Source organism: Trachurus trachurus, assembly GCF_905171665.1.
Source record: "Trachurus trachurus genome assembly, chromosome: 5".
NCBI classification, from domain to species: Eukaryota; Metazoa; Chordata; class Actinopteri; order Carangiformes; family Carangidae; genus Trachurus; species Trachurus trachurus.
In genome coordinates, this window is record NC_139896.1 from 27,744,319 (window position 1) to 27,763,509 (window position 19,191).

General features: G+C 41.3%; 1 protein-coding gene across 1 annotated transcript in view; it reads left to right on the forward strand.

The window, feature by feature from the left end:
* Positions 1-15,452, forward strand: part of kcnb1 (potassium voltage-gated channel, Shab-related subfamily, member 1) — a gene marked incomplete at both ends in the record, with an annotated part of 30,479 nt that extends 15,027 nt beyond the window's left edge. Inside the window, one exon of the mRNA XM_083971607.1 lies at positions 13,527-15,452. Coding sequence (XP_083827733.1) covers positions 13,527-15,452 — 1,926 coding nt within the window. The remainder of the gene's footprint in view (positions 1-13,526) is intronic.
* Between the last annotated feature and the right edge of the window lie 3,739 nt (positions 15,453-19,191).

Consider the following 19,191-nt stretch of genomic DNA (forward strand, 5'->3'; position numbering starts at 1 on the left):
ATTAAAAATATTCCTGCAGTATAATGTGTTATATTGCATATTGTGACATTTCACATATGACACCCAGTGATTCATTGGGTATAACAGGTATGTGATTACTTTTACTTCACCCATACCATTTCTCTTACACACACAAAACAGAATGGCCTGAGGGCGCCAGCAGATTGGCCGTGGACCTGCTGCATGTCACCATTAATGTGATATGCGACCCCCTTACACACCACAATCAATCCCCAACATGTATATGTGCGCACAGAATAATAGAGTTTATAAATTAGAATTCACAGGTCTGGACGCTAGCTGCTCCACTTGTTGTAACTATTTTTTCCCCTCATCGGTGGATTTCAGTCCACTGTGCAGGTTGTGTGGAAAGGTGAATGAATGACATTGTGGGAAGTGTGAAGGCCAGAGGCAGAAATAGAATCCACTAAGGTGAAGGAGAAGCATCCATCAAGCCAATGGCTGATTGTGAGAGTAGGTAGACAGCACTTGACTGCTGGAGCGAGAAGCCTTTCACCTTGATGAGCACTTTCTGGGACTATACTTTCAAGTTTCTGTACACCCAAATGCAGACACACACACACATACACTAACACACACCAAAATCATTACACTTACAGTATTTTTTTTCATGTTACCTTAGCTGGGTCTCAGTTTAGCGGGCACCTTTCAGACACTGTGTTTGAGGACCTGGTTGCGTCACGGCAGCAGCACAACTAGGCCGTCCCATTTTAAAGGTTCTTTCAAATGTGCCCGGAGAAATGCAGTCCTTTTCTTTTCTTGACCGCTTCACGCCCCAGCCTGTCCAGAAAGTGATTTTGCACTGGTAGTGCTAATAATATGGCAGCAAACAAAACCAACACCTTTTCAAATTAAGTACAGGGCTTTAGGTCAGTTGGTACAACTGGAAGAGCAGGCTAAAACCTGTAGGCCAGACTGTCTCATTTCATTTTATGAAGTAGCCTACAGTATGCAGCCACTGAATGATTTTTTTTTTTAGAGTGACAATATGAACCATTGTCTTGCTTCTCTGAGAAAAGTGAGCTAAAAGCCAAATAGGGATACAATAACACTCTGGTTTTTAGCAGGCTAGCTCCTAACTAGCTAGCTCCAAGCTGCCATGCAACAAAAAAGGTGTTTGTTAAATTTCTACCTGGTGAGGATGCAACGCGGTGAGGTAAGGGTGGGACATGCCGCGTTAGCCACAGGCTTTAAAGACAATATCATGCATGTTGCCATCAATAGCCACGTTTACATGTGCATTTTTTTTCTACAATCTGATTATAATCATTCAGAAAACCAGAAATTCCAACTTCACCGTTTACATGGATGCAAAAATAAAGTGATCCGTGAAATAAAGTGAGCCAATTAAAACATGCATGTACATAAGCAATTTTTCAGAATAAATTTACTGTGACATGTGCAGTGTACTTTTGCTGGTCAAATTTGTTGAAAACAGTAGAAGATGCGTTTCCTTCCATAAACAAACATTCTCTCTCGTACGTGCTTGTTGCCTCCTCTGATCCAAATGGACCTACTGTATATTGTGTGCTGCAAAAGTTTTTGGTTTTTCTCTTTAATTAAGCTGCAAGCACAAGAGTTTATACTTCTCCTGCAATCTATGCGAGGGGGTTGCAGGACCCTCACATAACAGCAATGGTTCATTTTGTGCAGTTGGACTACTTTGACCAGATTAACTGTTTTAGATCTTGAAATGAAAATCAGCTGGCATAAACCAACCATCTTGATTTGAAAGACATTTCCTGAAAATGAGCCTGTGTGTGAACATGACGCAGTTTTACTGATCGGCATTTATTCCTATTTTATTCTGATTATTTGTGTCCATGTGAACATGGAAGCTTGCACAGTGGAATGGAAGCTTGAATTAGCCTACATGGTGGATATTTTTGCTTAGTAGCCATGCTAAAGTCTTTTGTGGTTACATATCAATGGTTATTCAAGTGTATAGATGTAGGACTGGCACAAAAAGAGGCTGTGTCAAGCAGCCTACAAAAATGTTGTGTAAAGCTGGCCAGTTATCAAACTTAACGGATTTGCATGTTAATCTCAGTGTAACTCCCAAAGGGATTAACAGCGCTGACACTGAACGGCCACTGATCTGAGCTCCCACAAACTGAAAAATGAACCCAGTGCAATGTGACGCCGTTAGTAAGTGGAGTATCTGCTGTAAGCCTGTGTCTGAGTGCAGGATTAAGAAGAACCTTGGCTTTGTCTTGCTCTTGTCAATACAATACGTGACATTCGCTTCTTTCAGTCGAGGTTGTCGTGTCTTTGTTTTCTGTTTGTGAATGTTTTTGTGCTCTTGCCATTCCTCTCCTTATTCCCCTTTCACTGCCGTCACTAAAATGTTTAAAAGTTCACTGTCACTATCACCATGGCAACTGTAATTTCTGCGATGCCAAGACTTGCAGCTGCCTTCTATTCAGGCATGACTGTTGACTGACTCTGTGTGTGTGTATGTGTGTGTGTGTGTCTACGTGCCAACTGTATTTCGAGCCATGTTTTCATAATATGAGTGCACTGGCCAGTCGGCAGTGGAACCCACCACTGAGCACCTTCCTACTGGATGAGTCAGTACTGTACTCGTATCCATAGTGCGTTCATGCACGGCCAAGTAGCAGGCAAGTGTGTCCCAAACACATACAAACACAAAACACATTTAACCTTCATGATGCACAGTGGTATTCAGAGCTGTGCAATTCACAATGGTTTTCTGCACCATATGAATTCACCTGTCGGTGGTCAAAGAGGTCTAGAAGAATTTTAGTCCTGACAAATTAGCAGAAGTTTAATTTGGATTCAGCATGATTATTTTTTATTCATGTCCAAACACGACATAGTTATAACCAAACTCACACATGTAAATATCTAAGTATGAGCACAGTCTATAAAGTGTCTTAAGATGATTTAGCACTGTATAAACAAAACTTTTACATGACTTGACATGCCAAACTGTTATTTAATGACACATATAATGCATAAAATTAATTAATTAAAATAAATGTTAGATATACCCTTTTATCACAGTTTTAAAAATGTGTATTAATTGTATTCTGCCCCTCAGTTTATAAGCTAAATGTTTTCTTGGACCTATTTGTTCATATGAACTCAACTCATTTGTATTTGTGGGAGAGATAGGATATCCTTGAACTGTGTCTCAGTTAATCTCCACATGTTAGTTTGCAGGCACTTTGGCACTGGGGCAGTCACTGGGCAAACTCCTACCACATTTATTAGAAACACCATGAAAATTCAGAGTAGGACCTCCATTATGCTCTGTATAATTTTATGTGGCATTCCAAAAGATGTTGCAAATTATTATTCTGAGATTCTTTCTTGGTTCATTAATGATTGCATCACATCATGTCTACAGATTTGTCAGCTGTATATATTCTTGCCTCAGTGCCCTGTGCAGACAGGCCTCAGACCTGCTTCTGATGCGGACCGGCCAAATTGAGTTAGCCTTTATAATTTACATTATAGACAAGGCTTATGCATCTGATCATCTATAATAATCATGTAATGATATAATTAAGTTATGTTTTGTATATTCAGTCCTTGCTCAAATATGATTTATATTTGCCACATTTTTGTAGAGAGTGAAAAGGGATGTGAGGTGAGATACAAGATACACATAAAAGGTTGTGTATGTTTGTACGTGTGTGCATGTGTAGAGGTGTTATGTACATGTCTCACTGTCACCATAATTCAAATCAATGCTTCTCTCATGTTTACATTTTCCTTCAGTGCTGCCGTCTACAGAGTTTACCATGACAGTCTCTGATCTCTGCAGTTAAAGCTGTACAGAAAAGAAAAAAGAATTTGATTCCACTATGGGTCATAAATTAGTGTAATAACTCATCTATCAGACGACGATGTAGCTCAAACTTTGTGCAAAATTATATTCTCGAGGAAATCCGGGATGAAAGTGGGGTAGTTTTTTTTCCGCATTATATAATGCAGGCACACAAATTATGCGTCACGTTGCTCACGATTAATCAGCCACTGATATTGGATCCGTCATCCGTCAATCAAACGTCTGAGACACACACACACACTGAGCTCGGTCTCATCCCAAACATTGAATATCCCGCCCACTCGATAACGACCAATCAAATTCGTTTTCCTTACTCAAGTAAACGCGTGCGGCAACTCGTGGAAAGGAGACGCGACAAACAGGACAAACGGCCATTTCTGAACAGCTTTAATGAACTGCCATTGAGGACAACAGTGTAAACTGCATCATATTTATTATGATAAATATAAAGAAACTATATTTTTGCCAACATGTGACTGCACACCATTGATAGTATAGGTATAGGTAAGTTATTTTTTGCAGGGGGGAGGGAGGGGGAGCTGGCCATGGGAACAAATTGAGATTTTTCAGGCATTAAATGATAACATAAAGCTTTTCTCCACACTGCCTTTTATCTTTCAGTGCTATATAATGTCTTCAATTTAGAAACATTGACTAAAGCGCCTTTCATCTCTCTCCAATTCTTGTAAATGCTGTGTATTCCAAGTCAAGTAAAATTCCTGATGAAAACAGGCTCCTTTGGTGTGCCAGACCAGAACCTATACTGTTTCTATTTATAAAGCCACCATAGACCAGCCAGTTTAAATATAGATGCTGAGTCTGGATTCTCTGAAATGCATGAATAATTGAGAGGGAGAGGAGATGAGGTGGGATTCATTCAAGAGATGGATGGTCCAGGCATAGATTTCCTACCTACATTAGTGGTTTGGGCTGAATGGGATTGTGGTGCACTTTGTGCATGCAAGCACTAGCAAAGGTAGCGAAAAGTTTAATAAAAGCCCCCAAGAACAGCTTGTTACTTTTCTATGAGCAAAAAATGCATATTGTTTTAAAATGGCTAAATTAAGTAATACATACAGTATTTACATAGAGATGTGGTGCACATTGTCAACCTTGGTGATCATTTGAATACTCCAACTTCAGACCATTGGAAACTGAGGTCAGCACAGCATATTGCAAATGTGTGTAATACACTCAGAGATGGAGTGAAGATCAAAGGGCCTGTAATATCGCTTAATTAAAAGTAATATAATTTAGTGGTCTTAAAGACATAAATCTGTCATGCTGCTGTGATCTTCAGATTTTCTTTTGCAGTTCATGTGCAGATTATTTGAGAAAATGACTCTTAACCATCATATAATATTTATAGCGTCTGAGCCTCTTTCAGGGGGAGCCTGAAAAAGACTCACAAGGTTTGAAGTGCAGCTGCCTTAATGTTAGAAAAGTAAGATCATGATCATAGGTCAGCGGCTTGAAGCACCGTGCCAGAACTGGCTGTAGCTCCCCTGAAGAGTCACAAGCTACAACTTGTTCATTTTGGCAAGATGTGGGAGGTTTAGATAAACGAGGCTCCGCTGTTCAAAGTTGAGAGGCAGAAGTGATGTAGGGTGGGGAGGCTACAGCTGAGCCACTGCAAATGTGCGTGTGTGTGTTTCAAGCTATCATGCTGGGGGAAATGTGGAAGACACAGTCTCCTCCCGTCTCCATGGAAACCCCATCTCTTTCACAGGCAGAGAGGCAGAGCCCTTCCACATTCAGAATCAGGGGTGTGAATTATTCCACATTATTTAACGCTCGCAGTATTACTCACATACAGTCAACCACTGAAATTACCATCTTGATTTATATGAGGATCAATAGTGTGGTTAATGTGCGGCCTATTTACCAGGTGTGACAGCAGAAGTGTGGCATGCAGTGCAAACGTCTGCAGCTGGAGACGGCGTCTGATAGTTTTGGGGACTTATTTCTGAAATGTTCTTTACCTTTTTAAATAGTAATGTTGGATATTGCTTTGATTTCAGTAGTGGAACGTGCCATATGGACTAATATTATCTGAACTCAACCCATTAACTGCTTAAAGAAGGTATCACAGCAGCTGAAATGCAAACAGTCTGACACCAACAGGAGAAGACAGAAGAGAGACTAGAACAGTACAGATGGTTCAAAGCTGGGTGAGCTTCACATAAGGTACAAATCAGGGATGGAAGGAAGGAGGGAGGAGGGAGGGAGAGAAGGAGACTCTGTCAGACTTGCTTTTCACAAGCAGGTCCACGTAGCCACCTCCTGTCGAGCTTCAAGGGGGTTGTCATGGTGACAGTGGCTGGCAGTCGAGGCTGGGAGAGTGTTGCATGGTTTCCCTGTGGTCTCGGATATGTGGCTCAGGGGATGATGGGAAGGCAAGTCAGATAGTCAGGGGTCTTAGTGGAAGTGATCAAGCCAAAACCCCGACTTACTCACCTGAAAGCCAACACATCTTTGCCAAAAACGGTGTGCGTTTAAAGCATTAAGTAGAAGTCTATGTGTGTTACGTGCCATTATCAGGTAGGTCTAATGGGCGAGAGCCGGGAGAGTTAGCAGACAGTGGTGTTAGGACTCACAGGAACAGGAGCTTCCACTGCACAGCAGTATCTGCTCCTCCTGTTGCTGCTAATGAGAAAGGTGCCGGGCAGTGCACTGGGACTCTGGGAGTTCCTGAATGTCACTTGGGATGCTACCAGACAGTGTGAGAACACTAACCTTAACTGTGCCTAACCAAGTGTGGCTGAACCAAACACCTGAATCTGAAAACAACTAAATTAAGTGCAACCTCTGTCCTGACTTATCCATCACCATCAAGAGAGAGCCCTTTAAAGAGAAACCCAAAACATGTGAAAAGAGAAAAGTCATCATTTAAAAAACTTGAATCACAGCCTTACTTGGTCTGGAATGGCCATTAGCGTGTAGCTAATGCTAGCTACTGCAAACTTTATAGATATCATAGTATAGATTAAAAAAATAAATTATTATCATTACCTGTTGCTAAGGCCTGTCACAATTATTACATAATTGTCTGATCATTTGAGCTGATCGCAATTATTTTTGTATTAATGTTAAAATGGTTTCCATTCATAAAAACAGCTGGATGAAACTGACAGAAATGTCATATTTTCATATTCCTCGTCGTTTTCCACCGCACCTGTTTTAATGACATCACGTTGTGCCCTCTTCTTCTGCATTAATTGTACTTGCGTAAAGCACCAGAAACTGTTTATCTCGAGGATCTTCATTTCTAATATTCAACGGCCGCATTTCGATGAGCATCGTTAACGTTATCATCATGGATTTAGTTGCAAAGCCTAAAGGCAAACACAAATGCAGTTTTTATTTCTATGATCCAATGTTTAATGCCAATAAATATCTCTTCTTCTTCATAAGGTGTATGTGTATAATTAAACTATGTTTTGGCTTATAGCCTACTATAATAGTGGCATAAAATGATCAGAAAAAACAAAAGACAAGACAAGACAAATGACAATTTAATATGTTAATCACATTATTCAACACAAATTTTGAGAGGTAGCCTCGTGTGTTAGCCTGCTTGTCATCACATTCCAGCGGGTTGCCAGATTTGCATGAATCCCACTGTCCCACTGGAAATCACCTTATCACGTTACAGTATCTAGAAAAAATTGTTTTTGCTCATTCTTGAAAACCAAGTAAAAGTCAAGTTTTGTCTTTTGTTAGTGTTATTCAAGCCTGACAAGTTAGTCATGCAGCCCACTTACAACTGTAGTTTCGCTTTCTAGATCAAAATGCAGCGTAACATTTTAGACCTAATGGTCCAAGCATTGTACATTTAACTTAATAGCAGCATAATAAAGCATAGAAGATAATTGAACAAATGAGCCTCTTGGGTACTAAGGTTTTAGAAATTATACTTGTATTTCTATTATTGGCTGAGGCTTAACTGACCTCAAATTTCCCTTTGAACAGAGCTCAACATCTGGTTTATAGCCTAAATATTGCCCATTTTATATATCAAAAGAGCAAAAGTTCAAGGTTCCCTCCTTGTTGGACAAGCGCTGGGCGGACTGATGAATGGAGCCGACCCTGACAAAACCAATGTGGCACAAAGAATATTAATCACTGCTGCTGGGACGCAGCCAACATAAAACCAGGCCATCGTAACTGAGCAAGAGCAGGTGACAGAGCAAACAGCAAGTAAGCTACAACTACAGTCAGATGCCAGCGATAATCATAAATCAGCGCCCTCTTCTGTAAGTCCAAGTGTGTGTGGCTCTGGAGAGCAGTATTTGTTTGAGTTAAATGTCTCTGTGTATAATGAGCGCCCGTGTCTGAAGGTTTATTCTCTTATTCTCCATAAAGGAAATAAATTGTCCTCCAGATGTAACTCAGAGGTGAATGTCACAGTCTTGACTGTGTACATCTGGGTGTTCTTCACACCAATTTTTGTCCTAGATATCTTCTCAAACAGCCTAATGAGGGCTGGTGTCACCTTGTCCTGTATAAGATGGGGGGGTGTGGACTATTGTGTCTGCTGAGCCGCACGGTGACGAGCCACGAGAGACACGATCCAGTGTGGTCTGGCTTTGTTTGGAGTGCAAGTGTGATTTCCTGTCAGTCTGTGCTCCCTCCCTCTCTCCCTCCCCCCCTCTCTCTCTCTCTCTCTCTCTCTCTCTCTCTCTCTCTCTCTCTCTCTCTCTCTCCTTCTTTCCATCTCTTGCACATACAGTAGTGCCTTTTCTTTTCCTCTAGATATAAATATCTCCATCCCTTTATTTTCATTCTTTCCTTCAGTAGGCGACCGGGAGTCACTCTCCTGTTTGGTGTCCATATATTCCACTTAACAATAATCGAGTATTCATTACACAGAATGTGCTGAACATACAAGGACATAATCTTGTGTGTGTGGCCACTATTAACATCTGTTTGGGTTCTGCTGTGGGTCTAAAAATAGTCAGTAATTGATGATGCTGATGCCGTTACGGTCATGTGTGGGGCGCTCCATTCAACCTTTTTCCTAGACGTGTTTTTGTTTCGCGTCCTCCTTTATGTGCGCTGAAAGCTTTATCTCAGATTTACAGTGCAGTGGTTTGATGAAATTAGCGCCCCGTGACATTAAACAATCCAGAAAAAAAAGCAGTGCAGACAAGCAAGGCAAAGTGAGAGAGAGAGAGAGAGAGAGAGAGAGAGGGCGCACAGGGCCACCAGGGACAGAGGCCAGTGGGAAATTGCGCAGGGATTCCTCGTGGAACTTGACCTCATAATCATGATGTTACACAGCAGCACTGGTGCGCCTTCATTAGCGACCTTTTTATAGCATCTCAATCCTATTACCTCTGCCCTTTTTACGTCCTCCTCTTCCATAGATACCAACTCCCTTGGTTTTAAGTTTGGGATGTGTTAGCACGCACCTTGTTTTCTTTTTCTTTGACTCATTACAAACCTGTTAACCCAAATAGGTTTGTTTTTTACAAATACAATAAGTTACATTTACTTTGTTCAAATATCCTTTTCTCTTTTACGGCCATCATTTTTCCATTCTTTACAAAGCTGCACTGTCTCTGCAGTCTTGTCCACCGTGTGTCTCTCCGGTCCCAGCACCTCTCTGCTCTTCAAGTGTTTGATTCAAATAGATTTCCTCCAGGGCAGCAGGAGAGGAGCACAGAGGGAAGAAAATAAACAGATAGGCTCATTATTCATGTCTGCCGTGACGCTATGGCAACAGTGTCCTCCTGCTCTGATTGGTCGTAGATAACGTTGCCTCTTTAGCCATCACTTTTACTCCGGGGAGTAGGCTCTAAAAACGTATCAGGCCTTTGTCAGGACCTGCGGTGTCAATCACCTCCTGTTGCATTTGCCTTATTTCTGCCATCTGGACTATTTATAAGGAACCACTGCATCGTGTGCTCTGCTCTGTTTGCACAAATGACTGTGTGTTTAACCAGCAGATCAGGTCATGGATGAGACTTACCAAGAGTGGGGAGCATGACATTATTACAATAAGATCATTTAATTTATCTTCCACAGATGGTTTTATAAATGCCTCAGTGCAGTGGTCTAAGGTTTTGCTGCCTGTGTTATTAAAGGAAAGTATTTTAACTGTTCATCATAACACATCCTAACCTCATTTGTGTGGGCTTTGCCAAAACAGGCTCTGTGTTCCAGCTACAGCCTCCTACTCATCCTCTAAGTTGTGCTGTTTGGTCCTGTATCAAGATTTTTTTCGTTTTTTTCCCCTTTTTTTTGAGTCATTTAGGGTGAATATAACAAGTGCAGACTAACAGTTCATCAAGTACTTATGTCCCTAGTGCACTGAAGGAGTAGATGGTCCTCTATTACATTACCTTAAATGGGTTCACTAAGATACATTCAGAGTTTTTTTTAGTTAATCAGAATATAAGAATTGGTTTATTGTGTCAAACCTGGAATAGAAAATAGCCTTTTTAATTGCATCATTGCATATTAATCAACAGTTCTGAAGGCAAATATGCAATCTCAGAAATCGCTGTACATTGAACATTGCATGTTAGTGATGAATTTTACAGCATCTTCCTGTGTGATATTTCACATTAAAAGCCCAATTAAGAAATGAATGGAGACTATCCACTGAAACTCTTGGGGAGGGGGTTGGGAGTGGAGGGGGGACTAATAATTTGAAAAGAACACAGGAAGTGTTGAGTTTGTAGTAACAGACTAATGCAGTAAATTTAAAAAGACAAACGAGAGTGAATCAAAATGGTGAGATTAGGAAAAAATGCCAATTAGCATATCTTCTGCAGTTTAGGCAATGATGATGGCTCCTGTCACTGTTTCAGTAAAATGATACATTTCTGTAATTGTCCCTCAATAAAATGATACTTTATGGATTGAAGTACACCAGGTACCCCTGGTTGAGAAACACTGGTTTAAAATGTTTGTAAAACAGAATATCAGAGATGTATGAATGTTTTGCCAAATATACACTATACACACGGCTGGATTATGCAGCATATGACTCATCATCACTCAGGTCAGGCAGCAGCTTTTCTGTTGTATTTCACTACTAGGATTAGGCCAGAGCTGCTGCATTTGTACCCCTCATCCCTGTGTTTGAATTGTAATTAGTTAATTGAAAACAGGAAAGGGCCAACCAAACCTGAATTATATGAAAGAGAAGTTGACTTCCCCTCATTCACTAATCCAGACCTATAGCTTCTTCTGTGGTTTTAAATTGTTCCACTCAGGAGGTCTGTAAACATTTCAGATGCACACTAGTATATTGTTCTTTTTCAATAGCTAAATCAACATGATGTTCACCTTCCTCTGGGTACGTGTCAAAACTTTGAAATAAAACCAAAATGATTGCATGATGATGTAACTCTAAATGAGGACAAAATATGTTTGGATGTCATTTAGGTCTGCAATGTGACATCAGTGAGTTTGCAGATGTAAACAGAGTCTCAGCTTGAACAGCACAGCAGGAGGAGCACTATCAGTTCTTCATCACAAAATACCCCCCCAGCCCCTCCCACCGCCAGTAAACACGAAATCGTTCAGGTTATTGTTACAAGTATCTGTCATCTGAGTCGTACACAGCTGATGGGATAATACACACTGGAGAGCAGTGTGTTGTACTGCACTTTTCTTCTGCCATCTCTTGTTGTGGCGTGAAGGAGTAGTCACTTATTCAGATCAAACAAACTCAAAATAATATACTTCAAAGCAACTGCGGTGATTTTTTTTTTTTTTTTGTTTACACCGTGTGTACTGGTTGAGATGGGAGCTGTCACAAATGCTAAAAGAGGTGCAGTCTACCACCACGTACTTGCCTGTTAGCGTGATTGGTGGAGTGTAGGTGACTAGGTGGAGAAGTGTGTGTGCTGCTTTGTGACACACATCCCAGTTCTCTGTTCTCTGCATAATGTGAATCAGACATCAGTGCAGTGGATTCTGGGGAAATTCCTCTCCTACATGTGACAAGAGTGTTCGTCTGAATGTTGTATGCTGTCACAACAGGAGGAGGAGGGGGGGTTCAAGTGACATGCAGTGACAGCCCATAATAGAGTGGAACCTGTGTGAATATCAAGTTTTGAAACCCTGGTTACAACCACAGCTGTGCGGCCAGCTTTTCACCCTGATGTTTAAAGTTTTTTTTTTTTTCTTGGGCTTTTTGCCTAAAGACAGGAAATGGGGAGACAAAGGAGGGAATGACATGCAGCAAAGGGCCAGCGGGGGAATCAAACCCAGCCCACTGCAGCAAGTACTATAGCCTCTGTATATAGGGCACCTGCCAAGTGAGCTATATGACACCCCTCCCTGATGGTTAATCTAACATTCACCACATCCCCTGAAGGCACCATCCACGTTTGACTTTACTGTTTAGTTGAATATACTAGGCTGAGACACGCGGTGGCCAAAATTCAAGGGCAGTGTCTGACACCAACATCCATTAAGAATGGTGGTGACAGCTAAGGTTAAAACTTAAGTCTGACATCTTCCATATGTGACTCACCATTGTAATCTTTACTTATGAAATACCCACACTCTAATCATGAGCAAAATTCAACTGCTCCTAAAACACAAACATTTCAATTAGCCTTCCAGACCTTGACATCAATTTTCATGCCAAACCAAAAATGTAATGTTTGTCCAACATTTAAATCATTACAGTCGTGTCTTTCTGATATTACATTGATGTCTGGTACCTGCTGGGTTTCTAATTGGATGATACTGAACAGGGTCAGCGCTGTGTGAAAACAGAAGGGCTTGTGTGATTATCTGAGATAATGAGACAAGATAATTTCAGCGTAGAGGAAGGTGATGAAGAGTGCATTCAAGAGCTCTGTCCGTGATCACAGAACTTCTCATTTATCTAGCTTCCACTTGACTATACTTGTCCTTGAGGTTTTTCATGTGAGTTAGTTTGTTTATGCTGAATCTGATAAGTCTTCAGTGTATTTCAGTGTATGTACTTTGGTCCAGACTTAAATAACTCAATAACTGTCTTATTGATTGCCATAAAATGTTGTACACATATCTGAATATACAGTATGTACAAACTTTTTTGTGGCAATCCATCAGATTGATTTATTAGTGTGATCCATCTCCGAGGATGGATCACGCTAACCCTTATTGCAGTGTCACAATGGACGAGATATTTTGGGTGTTTAGTCAAATACCTCAAGAACCATTGGATAGACTGCCATGAATTTTTTTTTTTACAGATATACGTGTGGTGCCCAAAAGATAACGTCCAATGACTTCCCAACTTTTCCTCAAGCTACAGTATATACACTGTATTCTGTGTACTTTTGCTTGTGTTTATTGACTGCTTAACATTATTTTCCACTCAAATGCACTCATTCATGTGGATAAGCCCAATGAATGAGTCATTAATAAATAAGTGGCCCAACTCAATCCAATCCATTAGCTCTGAGCCAATCACACACTTAGTCTGGCATTTATCGAAGGTTTGTGTAGACTACACGGTTATTGGAATTCACTTACTGTCTGCGCTCCCATACTGTAATCAAAATCCTTTATAAATACAGTGGATTTGTATTTATTTACGTATATTGTAATTGACTCATCAGAATAAGAAATGGATGCTTAAGTGCATGTCTGATATCTGATGCTAAACCAATGTACTGTATGTCATTATCTGATCCTGTACTCTTTATTCATATTACCTAAATGTGTCTTTCAGATCCTGGCCATCATCTCCATCCTGTTCATCGTGCTCTCCACTATTGCCTTGTCTCTGAACACCCTTCCAGAGCTGCAGGACACAGATGAGTTTGGCCAGTCCACAGACAACCCGCAACTTGCCCACGTGGAAGCCGTGTGTATTGCCTGGTTCACCATGGAGTATCTGCTTCGCTTCCTCTCTTCGCCCAACAAGTGGAAGTTCTTCAAAGGTCCTCTGAACGTAATCGACCTGTTGGCCATCCTGCCATACTACGTCACCATCTTTCTGACTGAATCCAACAAGAGCGTGTTGCAATTTCAGAATGTCCGCCGCGTGGTTCAGATTTTTCGGATCATGCGTATCCTGCGTATCCTGAAGCTGGCGCGTCACTCCACGGGTCTTCAGTCTCTGGGCTTTACCTTGAGGAGGAGTTACAACGAGCTCGGCCTGCTCATCCTTTTCCTAGCCATGGGCATCATGATCTTCTCCAGTCTGGTGTTTTTCGCTGAGAAAGATGAGGAGGATACAAAGTTTAAAAGCATTCCAGCTTCTTTCTGGTGGGCTACCATTACTATGACCACAGTGGGTTATGGAGATATCTACCCAAAGACTTTACTGGGAAAGATTGTGGGTGGGTTATGTTGCATAGCTGGAGTACTGGTGATTGCCCTGCCCATTCCCATTATTGTAAATAACTTCTCCGAATTCTACAAAGAGCAGAAGAGGCAGGAAAAAGCACTTAAACGAAGAGAGGCCCTGGAGAGGGCCAAGCGAAATGGTAGCATTGTCTCGATGAACTTGAAAGAGGCCTTTGCTCGCAGTGCAGAACTGATGGATGTGGTGGTAGAGAAGAGTGAGAGGCCTCATGACAACCACCTCTCTCCAAGTCGCTGGAAATGGACCCCCAAGAGGGCTGCGTCTGAGACCAGCTCAAATCGTTCCTTCAACGCCCAGGAGTTAGGTTCACCCAGCAAGGCCCGGGCTACCAGCCCCCAGAGGCTGAATGTCCAGAAGTTAGAGGAGATGTACAACCAGATGGCAAAGACACAGTCCCAACCCAACCTGAATGCTAAAGACAGAGGTTCCAGAGTGAACAAACAGAGAGATGAGATAGAGCTGGGGGCCATCCAAGACCACAGGCCGCCAGTCCTAGGAGCCAGAGAGGGAGTGGGAGACATGAAAAGCTTGTCCAGCATCGACAGCTACATCAGTTGTGCCACTGACTTCCAGGAGAATACACGTTTCCCTCACAGTCCAGCAATGGACCTCGGTCTTCAGGAAGGCAACAGGTTCTCTCACAGTCCGGCCACAGCTTTGTCCCAGCATGCCAGTACAAAAACCGGCCAGCAATCCATCGGCGAGCGCGAGCCGATGTTGACGCTCATGTCTGTCACAAAGCCCTCGTGCTCAGAGAACGCAAGGAGGTTCTTCTTTTCTGGCAACTCCTCGAAAAGCCTTATCCCTAAAGGAGGCTGTCGCAGTGATGGGGAGTCAGGCCTGTCCCCACTCTCAGACAACTCAGTCCTGTCGGACCACTCCCTGTTGAGTCCTGAAGTGTCGGTCTATACCACTGCCAGCAGCAGGACACCACCCAAGTCTCCAGATAGCACTGCCCTGGCCCCAACTGTCTTCACCTTCCACGACTCCTCCATCAGCAAATATATTGACGCCGATACAGATGATGACGAGCACCTTCGTGACGTCTCTGACACGAGTCCCTCAGAGCGTCTGTTGGCGGGATCGAGCCCGAAACGCAGCATCAACATCAATTACCAGAGGGGCACCAACCATTTAGAAGCAGCCCAGAAAATGCTGGGCCAGAATTGTCTGTTCCCCCTTGAAGGTATTCGTGGGGTCGCTCATGAGAATCACGTAGGACATGAGATGGCACGTAGGCCAAAGGTTGAGCGGGGACGTCAAAACACTTTGGATAAAAACCTCTGAGGTTCAAGTGGAGCAGAAAAACAAACAAGAAACTGGGACCGAGTGTTTGTGATAGAGACACCAGACTACAAACACTCCATAAACCCAGAGACAAAAGAAGAGGGAGAGACAAGGGTCTCACCGAGACATTTCACAAATTACCTGAGCATGCCATTGTGCAAGAAGCCCAGTGGCATAATAAGGTAAACATGTGTGGTAAATACTCTGGGAGAAAAAAAAACATTTCTAAATTGGAGAATGTCACTGCCCCTCCTTCAGCTCATTCCTATTAGCGGTATTCCACGCCCACAAAACAAAGGAGCACTCCCTGGTAGCCAACAGGTCTGTTCAGAGATCCTTATGTAAGCAGGTCCGTCAGAGGAATCCAGTTTTGTGGTTGGAACTGTTGTATCCCAATTGAATGATGTGGTTTTAGCAGCAGGGGGTTATCTCTATATTCTATAGGAAAAAAACAAATCCCAGCTGCCCACTGTCCCATTACAGAGTTCCAGTTCATTTTGTAGTCTTTGAGATACAGGAGAGGACCTAGAAGCCTATAAGCTACTTACTTGTGCCCTCCATTCCTAAACCTGGCCTTAGTCATTTGCATTTGTTAGGGTGTGTCTGTCAGTCTGTCTGTCTGTCTGTCTGTCAGTCAGTCTGTCTGTGTGTGTGCATGAGCGTTGAGTGTGAATGCTGATGGGTGATGTAATTATAATTCATGTATACACACTCTTGAGATTGTCTTACCTGATTTATTTTTATATAGCTAAGAGAAAGTTCCTTATAGAAATATGTGATTTGCTAGTCTCCTATGTCATAATCATATGTGAAGAGTAATCTTGTATAAGGTTCATTGTCTTGGCACAGAGGCTGCAGCTATCACAGGCTTCAGCCCATCATCCACTATAATGAGCGCTCCTCCTTGAACAGTATTTTGCTATTCCCTATGTTATCATGTCTCTCAAATCCTCACCAGTGAATATTGTCTTAGCACCTCAATGTCATTTTCAAGGATGATAGCGGTGGACCAAGAATTTTTTGATATTGGCTTACATAAGAGCCACACATAATAATCTTGTTTGCTGCATAAAAAGCGCACATTTATGAAGCATGCATGTGCCCAACCGGCCAACATGAGTTGCTTGTTCTTCATATCTAAAGAAATAGTGAAACATGAGAAATCCTCTGACTTTTTTTAACATGACGTTTAGATTCCAGTAATAGATGTTCAGCATGCATTGGCCTTCCTTTGACCGACATGAAAGCAGCCAAAGAGATCATACAGTAGAAGATAATGTATGTATACAAGACATTGCGAGCAGGGGAGTTATCTACTTTATTCCTCAAATTGTCAAAATAAACCCTATTGCACTGAATATACACAAGCAGGTTAACTTTACTGTAAATCAGTTGTCATACCAGAACTGATAAAACTCATGCATGAGCGCACACCCACACCCACTAAAGATTGCATACAGTTATGGAAGACAATGTTTAAGATACATAGATACACTCAGTTTCCATGGTGACAGTGGTTGTCCTCAACGGCTGACAGTATAGCTCACCAATGGTTTGATAATTGGGGTGAGATAGCCTGATCGTATGTAACGTATGGTCACACGTATTGCAACGCACACACACACACACACATAGAGGCATGCGTCCATAATGTGACAGGTACGCACAGTAGTTCCATGTTAGCAGAGCCACTACTCACTGTGCACATTCATGAGTGCTGTGTAAATGCACAATTGTTATCTGAGGACCTTGTGCAATGTTATGTTTGTCTTAAATCTTTGTAACATCCCACAAATAATTATAATTCCACACAATATAAATTATATACTGTAAATGAGGTTTGGTTTCTTGACTGTTAGGAACCCACAATGCATTCTCTTATATTGCCACAAAGCAGAGAGAAAGAGTCTCATATAGTCTAACATATAAGTGTCACGTAGCACAGAAACACGGACAGATTCTTTATACTTGTATTAGAGGGATGACCATGTTCTTTGCATTGAGTGTAAAGGGATGAAATGCATTTTTACATCAATGCAGAACAATGACAGAATTATAAACATGATTATTTTCTAAGTATTGATACGAATAATGAATTTGATTTAAATCACACACATTATTTGTCCATTAAGATCATAGAGTTACAAATACAGTTCCCCTCCTAAACCCTTGTGAGATTTTGTAATGCCTTCACTGCCAACTCGATGGATTCTCAAACAAAACAGAGGAACTGAAAGTTTCTGGGCACAGTCACATCTTGGCACAGATACAACCGTAAAGGATGTTATCAAAGTAGTTGCACTAATACATATGTAGTCTGTGAATGAAATTTGTTCAGAAAGTCGGCAGAAGATGGTTGACGTAAACATTTTTTACTGTTGTGGTTAAGTGTCTAATCACAAAGCCTGATTTAATTTCCTGTTTTAATCACAGAGTTGAACCATTTCATATTGCTCTCCCATGGTGAGACGAGCTGAGGTGTGAAAGGAATAGCAATGACTGTGAGAGGCAGATGGAACAGTGTGTGTGTGTATGACTGCCGCAAAGCCAGGGCATTAGAGCAGTGTGGCTGCCACATAATGAAAAAGAATGAAGTGTTTCCGATATGAATGTATGCACATCTGGGGGGAATCCTGCTTTCGTTTTCTCTATATTTTGTCTGCAACATGCATCAGCAACAGACCGATACCAAGAGAACTCCAATCATTATGAGAAATTGATGATTACTTTATCATGCATTTAATTTTTGAAGTGATGATTCATTTACAGCTGAGGAGGGATGGGTGAGAGCAGCATTGTTTTGTTTATTTAGCAAAAAAACAAAATAATCAAGCAGGGTTGTACAATTTGCATTGCCGATAAATTAATTTTTTGAAGCATCACAGTGGTAGCAATTTTTTGTATTCAAGTGAAATTACTGATTTAAAAATAAACCAAAGTATCAGTTAACATTGGAAGCAGAGTTTACAAAAAATAAAAACAATCATCCTCAAAAGGATTTTTTTCCTGAAACATAAACTTGGGTATCATCTGCAAAGAGGTGTTCTAAAAAGAAACAATTACCTTTTTCAAATGAGAAAAACAACTGACTGTGGATAGTCAAACCTTTTCCAGATGGTCTCAAGTGATTTTTAAAAGTCTCCCCCTGAGCAGTTGTTATGAATGGCTGCAAATTTACATGAATGCTAAATTTTATACTTTCCCCAATTAAAAAAAAGTATAATTCTTGGAATTGGTTTGTGAAGTTGGACTCAGTTTCACAATGAGAAAATTTGATAAATCTGCAAATTTGTTCATACTTTGTTTTCTTGAGATGGTAACATTTGGTCCATGTGTTCATTTCTGTTTAACTCTTTTATTCCATATTTAAAAGTCACGGCCAATGTATGCCAAGCATTTTAACACCAGTTACATCTTTACATCTGTGTCAATTCCTAAAGTTGTCCCTCTGAGTGCATAACATTGTTTATGAAGGGCGTTCAGATCACACAACCCCCTCCTGAAGCATCACATCCCATCATTTAGGTTTTCTATATTATGGTAGTCAGGGACCATTTTACAACAATGATGACAATCAATAGTACACAAATAGGCAGCAAGCACTACTGTGGAGAAGTGAGATTTATTATGGGCACATACTACACAAAATAATGTGCAACCACACAAGTATTGGAATCCTGACACTATAGTCTTAGTCTTTCAGACAAGGTAGTGCAAAGAAACACCAAGCATGACATTG